Source organism: Magnolia sinica, chromosome 13 (genome assembly GCF_029962835.1).
Source record: "Magnolia sinica isolate HGM2019 chromosome 13, MsV1, whole genome shotgun sequence".
NCBI lineage: Eukaryota > Viridiplantae > Streptophyta > Magnoliopsida > Magnoliales > Magnoliaceae > Magnolia > Magnolia sinica.
The window spans coordinates 38929063-38936172 of NC_080585.1; the positions used below are offsets into that span (position 1 = coordinate 38929063).

At 43.4% G+C, this 7110-nt stretch overlaps 1 protein-coding gene across 1 annotated transcript; it reads right to left on the minus strand.

Moving 5' to 3' along the window:
* Positions 1 to 1058: 1058 nt before the first annotated feature.
* Positions 1059 to 2099, minus strand: LOC131224235 (uncharacterized). Its single transcript, XM_058219771.1, has 2 exons — positions 1642 to 2099; positions 1059 to 1548 (listed from the first exon to the last, which is right to left on the minus strand). The coding sequence occupies exons 1-2, from the start codon at positions 2097 to 2099 to the stop codon at positions 1059 to 1061; spliced, it is 948 nt and encodes a 315-aa protein (XP_058075754.1).
* Between the last annotated feature and the right edge of the window lie 5011 nt (positions 2100 to 7110).

Genomic DNA, 7110 nt, shown 5'->3' on the forward strand with positions numbered 1-7110 from the left:
AATCAGTACCATAAAAACGTACAGAGTCACTGAGTGCGCAATCCCATCTCGTCCGAAAGAGGTGCTGTCCTATGACATTGGCCCCACCACACAATTCTCCGTGGAACCAGACTACCGTGGGGCTCACGGGCTCACGTAAACTGTGAATGAGATCAACCCCATCCATTAAATGCATCCTTCTATGTTAGGTTATATGGTCAAAAATCAACTCAAACCAAAACTCAGGTGGGTCAAATGGCAAGGAACAGGTAGGAGGGTTGAGCCAACCAATAATGCTTTCTTCGTTGTTACGAGTCCCACCGTATTGTATATATGTCATCAATCTATTTATCAGATGTTGATGCAAAAATCCAGTTCACCCTTGCTGAACTGATTGACCTTCAAACAACTACACAAGAAGAAGATAAAGGAGACCAGATAGAGCAAGGGACCCTCCGTTGCCAAAGTTAGGATAGGAATCCAGGTTTGGTAGTATCGAGCGATTTTGGGTGAGAGATTCTGAGTACCTTTTCATATAGATGGGCCCTTTATTTATAGTGCAGGTGGATTAAAGACGATTCTTAATCTTAGGTGTAATCTTTGTGTAAGTTTCTCAACTGTTACGTGGAATTTGCGTAGGTTATAAGTGTTGACATGGTTGACCCCAAAATCATGCAATGGATGGTCGGGGTCGACTCGATCCATGCCCTTGAATAGATAAGTGTCGATGTTGACCTGAGGCAAGCCTTCGATCAATCAGGATGAGGCTGAGCTGAGCCGAGCCATCGATTAATCAGGCTGATCTCTATGGTCGGCTCGGAGTGAGTTTCTACGCTAATCGTTGCTGGTCGACTGATTAATTCCTTGGTCTATCTATGCTTGGGCATAGGGAGTGGACCGATCTCCTCAGCGATACTTATCGTTCTAGACGATCATCCCTTGATCTCATCGAGCCGATTAGTCTTTCGGTCGTTCTCTGGTCATATAAGTCCAGACATTCCTTAAAGATTAGATAAGCTTGGTTGAAACTCGGAAATGTATGGTGCCAAGGCCTGGGCTTGAGAGTTCAGGCTAGTACTCTAAGCATGGGCCTTTTGGACCTGGTTTGAATCACCACCTCCCGCAAGCCTGCCAAAAATAATACGTATTTCACCAGTGGGGTTGTTTTTGATTGTTCTGATGGGATTCTCATCCTTCCGACCTGATCGTTCTTCTTTGACGTATTCCCGCAAGTGCCCACTATGAATAAGAGCCTTGATCTCTTCTTTGAGGTCAAAATAGTCACTGGTGGAATGGTTGTGGTCACAGTTAAAGTGACAATACTTTTGCTTATCCTGCTTGTCTACATCGGTCTTTATCTGATTTGGCCATTTCATCAATCGTTTATCCCGAACTTCCAAGATAGGGGTATATGAGTTGAATCTACTCTTAGGTCGTATGCTTGGTCGTTGACCTCTCACTGGCTTCTCGTCCTTTCTCCTTTTGTTGGAGGGTGCTTGGGATGGGGCTTCCTCTTTCCGCTTCTTGTCCTTAGTTGAGTTCTTAACGTCTTGAGTAGCTTTCTGAGAACTGAAAAGCTCCTTAGCATTAGAGTATTTTTATGTATTATTCATGAGCTCGCCTAAAGTTGTTGGAGGATTTTTACCTATTGAAAAGAGGAACCTTCCTTCCCTGAGTCCGACTATCATGACGGTCAAGGCTATTTTGTCTGAGTAGTCGTTCACCTGCACTGCCTCTTCATTGAACCGTATAATGTAATCCTTCAGCGCTTCACCTTCTTTCTGCTTAATAGTGAGTAGGTGAGTGGATGATTTTCTCCGTTCTTTCCCGAAAATGAATTGCATTAGGAATGCCTTGCTGAGGTCAGAAAAAGAATTAATCAACTTCGGCTTCAACTGCCTATACCAGCTCCGCATAGCCCCTGCTAAGGTTAGGTAGAAAGTGCAACATATGATCGGCTTGAATGTCGACTGGAGCTCCATCCATGCCCTGAAAGATTTCAAATGCCTTGTGGGGTCCCCAGAGTCGGTATATGGGGTGACAGTTGGCATCCGAAACCACGGGGGGAGGGTCGAGCTCATGATGTTGTCGATGAACAGTGGCTCGTCCTCTTCCGTCATGATATCTATTGAGGTTGGGGCTTATGCTCGATAAGCTTGGCGTCTATCACTGATCTGACCTCGTAGTTTGTCTAATTAGGCTTCCCAAGGGTCTTTGTTCTCGGTGATAGCTTCATGAGCGGGGTCTGCCTCAGGTACTTTTCCACGCCTCCTTTTTTCTAACTCATGGCGTATGCTGGAAGGGGCTAGCACGGTGGTCTTCGAGACATGAGAAGGCGCATGATCTGGAGCATTATAGGATAAATCTTTCTGGGAGTCCGCTGGTGCCGTGACCCCGATGGTCGCTTGTGCAGCGAGCTCCTGATTAGGAACATGGATCTGCCTCTCCAACATCTGCCTTATATGATCAAGATTGCTGACCAATGTTTTGACCTGATGTTCCAGGGAAAGAAGGTGGCCTCCTTGGTTTTGAGATCGTTGTGCCGGACCTGTAAGAGAAGACTCAGCCTGAAGTTGGGAAGATGAATCTCGAAGGCCATAGTCGGTATATGGAGAGCTGGGAATGGCTTTGATGTCGTTCCCACATACGACGCCAAACTCTTGATGCAAAAATATGGTTCACCCTCGCTAAACTGTTGGACCTTCAAACACCTGCACAGGAAGAAGACAAAGGATACCCTGGCTAGAGCAAGGGACCCTACGATGCCAAAGTCAGGCTAGGAATCTGGGTCTGGTAGTATCGAGGGATTTTGGGTGAGAGTTTTTGCATACCTTTTCATGTAGATGGGCCCCTTATTTATAATGTAGGTAGATTAAAGACAGTTCTTGATCTTAAGTGTAATGTTTATGTAAGTTTCTCAACTATTACGCAAAATTTGCATGGGTGATAAGTGTTGATGTGGTTGACCCTAGAATCATGCAATAGATGGTCGAGGTCGACCCAAGCCATGCCCTTAATTAGATAAATGTCGATGTTGACCTGAGCCAAGCCCTCGATCAATCAGGATGAGGTCGAGCTAAGCTGAGCCATCGATTAATCGAGCTGATATCCTTGGTCGGCTCAGAGTGAATTTCTGAGTTGATCATCGCTGGTCGATTGATCAATTCCTTGGTCTATATATGCTTGGGCATAGGGAGTAGGCCCATCTCCTTGGCGATACTTATTGTTCTGGACGACCGTCCCCTTGATCTCATCAAGCCGATTAGTCTTCTAGTTGTTCTTTGGTCATATAAGTCCTGACATTCCTTAGAGATTAGATAAGCTTCGTCGAAGCTCAAAAATGTATGGTGCTGAGGCCTGGGCTTGGGAGTTCGACACCTACTCTTCCTAAAATGATCTAAAACGGTCGTTTAGAAGCTCATCAGCCCAGTAGCATGTGCTCGTGAGTTCGAGCTGACCTCATGGGTGGTCAAACCATTTTTACCAAAAACATCAGACATGCCCCCACGAGGATGAAGGACGCACTAGAGCTTAACCATTCTAAAGCCTGGGTGGGCCACACTACTTAAATTAAGGCCTTGGGCATGAATTTACATTGGTCCCTGTGTTTTGGCCCACCTAAGTTTTAGGTTCACTTGATTTTTGGCATCAGATATCATTAAGGAGGAGAACACTGGACTAAGATAGATGTTGTGGGATTTGATGGCGGGTTAATGTTAAGAATGTTGTACCATATTTCTGACCAATCTTGAGAAACCCAATTAGAAAGGACAAACGTTATAGCAAAGGAAAGATATTGCAGGCTAAAGATCTCTAAGGATGTTTGGAGTACATTTTACGGAATCACAGCTAACAGAATGACAAGACAGGGAGAAGTAGAGATGAATTCAAAAGCATACCAAGTAGCCAACCATAGCAGCTGATGTCCATCTTGAAAGTCGATCAAGCAGCCGACGTCTATCATAGAGGTCAATACAGCGGCAGATATCCATCCTGGAGGCCGATCAATCAACTAACGTCCATCCTAAAGGCTGATCAAGTCGCTGAGTATCATCCTAGAGGTCGATCAAGTGGCTGATGGTCATCGAGGAGTTCGACTAAGTGGCTGAGTGGTATATGATCGAGTAAGCAAGTAAGCCAGGAGTGGTTATTGGGGCAGGTGGCAACGAAGTCTCAAGAAGGTAGTAGTGCTAAACGGTTTCATAACATATGGCAAAGGAAAAAACAGAGGAAGTCAAGTAGTGGTGCTAAGCAGTTACAACAATTGGTAGAACGTGGGAAGCATCTAGAAGGTATTAGTGGAGAACGGTTATGGTAATCGTCAGAACGTGGGAAAGATCCAAAATGGTTGAATCAAAGCTATAAATAGAAGAAGAATGCAAGAAGAATTGACTACAATGAGAGGCACACGTAGTCGGTTTTCTCTGATTTAATACAAGGCACGTGTAGAATTTTGGAATGCCTGTGTATCAAAAGCACAGACTGAGTATCATATAACTTCTCTTCTAATATTTCCAATCACCCTAGAACGGATCGACGGCACGAATGGAGGAAGAAACCGCGACGTGAAATTCAAAAACCCTAGAATGAATCTTTTTTTTCTTTTAGAAGATCAGATTGGATAGTGAAAGAAAAAGAGAGAGGGAGAGAATTCCATACAGATCGAGAAGGACGTCTTCTTCTTCCTCACCGGTGCTGACGGCGACCTCCTCCAGCCTAACGATCGGAGCGATCTGCGCTCCCGTATCTTCCTCCTCGCCAGTTGCAACGCTTTCTTCCTCATCTCTCCGCTCCGGATCGCTGCTCGCCATGGCTACTGCTTCTACAGAGAGAGAGAAAGACGACTGCCACTATAGCAGAGCGGCTTGCAGACAAGGGAAGGGTTTTAACATTTTATACTGACGGAGTTATTTGATAGTCGAGCTGTTTAAGACGCTTGATACGCCGGCACGTAGAAACGGTTGACGAGTCTGTACAAAGTCGAATTAAACGGGCTAGATTGTGGAAACCTATATTAATAAGTTATAGTATGAAAATTACATTGTTCAAACAATCTTAACCTCTGATTGGTGGACAAATATCCTTTAAAATATGACCATTGGATTCTTTCATTTTTAACCGTCCAACAAATGTCCGGAAATCTAATAGTTAGATAATGATATAAAAGTGATATTTTGTTAATTATACATCTAAACCGGTAGAGATAATTTTGACGGTTTTTTAAACTTAATTTTATTCTGATAATTTTTAAGTAATTTATCACTGCCTGCGTATTACTCAGTACTCTGTCAGAGTATCAAAGATTTTCTCTCCTGCATCTCCTGTGCTAGTTTGATACCATTTAAAAATAGCGGTGATTCTTTGTCGTCGTATGAGCCACTGGTCTGCAGATATCCAGACCGTCCAAACTGTGAGTCCCATTGTGCATGGAGTAGATATATATAATATTGTACTGGTTATGAAATCTTAGCCATCCAATTACTGATTATCATATGAATGATTAAAATAATAATGCCCTGAATTCTAAGAGAAAAATCAGATGGTTGCACAGTTTTTAGATGATCCACTGATTTGGACGGTCTGGATTACTGTAGAACCATCCAATGCGTTCTTTTAAAGAGTCATTGTTTTGAAATGGTGCAAATCTATCAGAGGAGCCTAGACCTTAGTTAGAAAGGGAATGACGGACGGTTCGTGAGATTGACGCCTTATGCCACGCGAGACACAGCACTTGCGTGAGGCGGCGGACAGCCTGACTTTCGCTAACTGAATGCGACCTGGTACAAAGAAAGCATCAGATCCACACCGTTAATCAGCTGTATCAAAAACTTTTTTACCGTGAGATCTGAATATCAGTTAAATCCATGACTTAAGGAGGCCGCACCATGGGGAAAATGTAAAATCATTACTAAAAGATCTAAATTCACGTGGTGTGGTAATTTTGAGTCTTGAAATGTCCTGATATCAGGAAAATCCATTCATCCTGGTGTGGTGGATCAAATGAGTGGATTGGATGGTATATACACATGGTGGACCCACATACACGGTGGACGATTTAAATGGGAGAAATTTAGGACTGTGGACCCCACCTTTTATCCAGCTGTTTTTATGAAAGAAGACAAACTTTGTTTTGCAACTTAGACCTGCAAGTGCCGAGACTGAATTTCAGGACGAAAATACCCCTCCTTATCACTGCTGTACACTTTTCCTCTCCCTTTTCCATTGGTTTCTTTTCATCTCCTCTTCCGCGGCTGCTTTCACTGCCGTTGCTTTCACCTCCTTTCCTCCCCTTTCCACCGCGGCTTCTGTTGCTTTCACCCCTTTCCACCACCGGTTTCACTGTTGCTTTCACTGCCGGTTTCTTAACAGCATTGGAGTGCATCCTCCCTGCACATCAGCAATCACACCCTCTTCCTAAAATGGTGGGTCTAGTGAAGAAAGCATGCACCACAGGTATATTTTAAACTCTGTTGGCCCCACATTGAATGTATGTAGTATATCCATGCCGTCCATCCGTTTATCTATCTAATTTAAGGAATTGAGCCCCAAATTGAAGCATGTGAAAAGATCAAAGTGGATCATACCACGAGAAACAGTGTGGATAATGATTTCCACCATTGAAACCACAGAAGGCCCAACAGTGATGTTTGTTTGTTATCAAACCTGTTCATAAGATCATACAGACATGGATTAATAGAAAACACAATTATAAGCTTGATCCAAAACTTGCCCCTAAGATATGATCAACAGTAGAAGTTCAATTCTAAATTATCATGTAGTGTGGTCCATTTGAACATTGGATATGTTTAGATTTTTGAGCTCAAGTCATAAAATTATTAGTTAAGTTTGCCCTGCTGATTTTCTAGTTTGCCCCTCTCAATTTCATATTTGCACCGCTGATTTTCTAGTTTGCCCCACTGAATTTCATATTTGCCTCGCTGAATTTCATGTTTCCCTAGCTCAATTTTCAGTTTGCCCCACTGAATTTCTAGTTTGCTCCGCTGAGATTGATGCTTGCCCCGTTGAATTTCATGTTTCTCTCGCTGAAATTCATGCTTGCCCCGTTGAATTTCATGTTTCTCCCGCTAAAATTCATGTTTGCCCCACTCAATTTCGTGTTTGCCCCGCTCA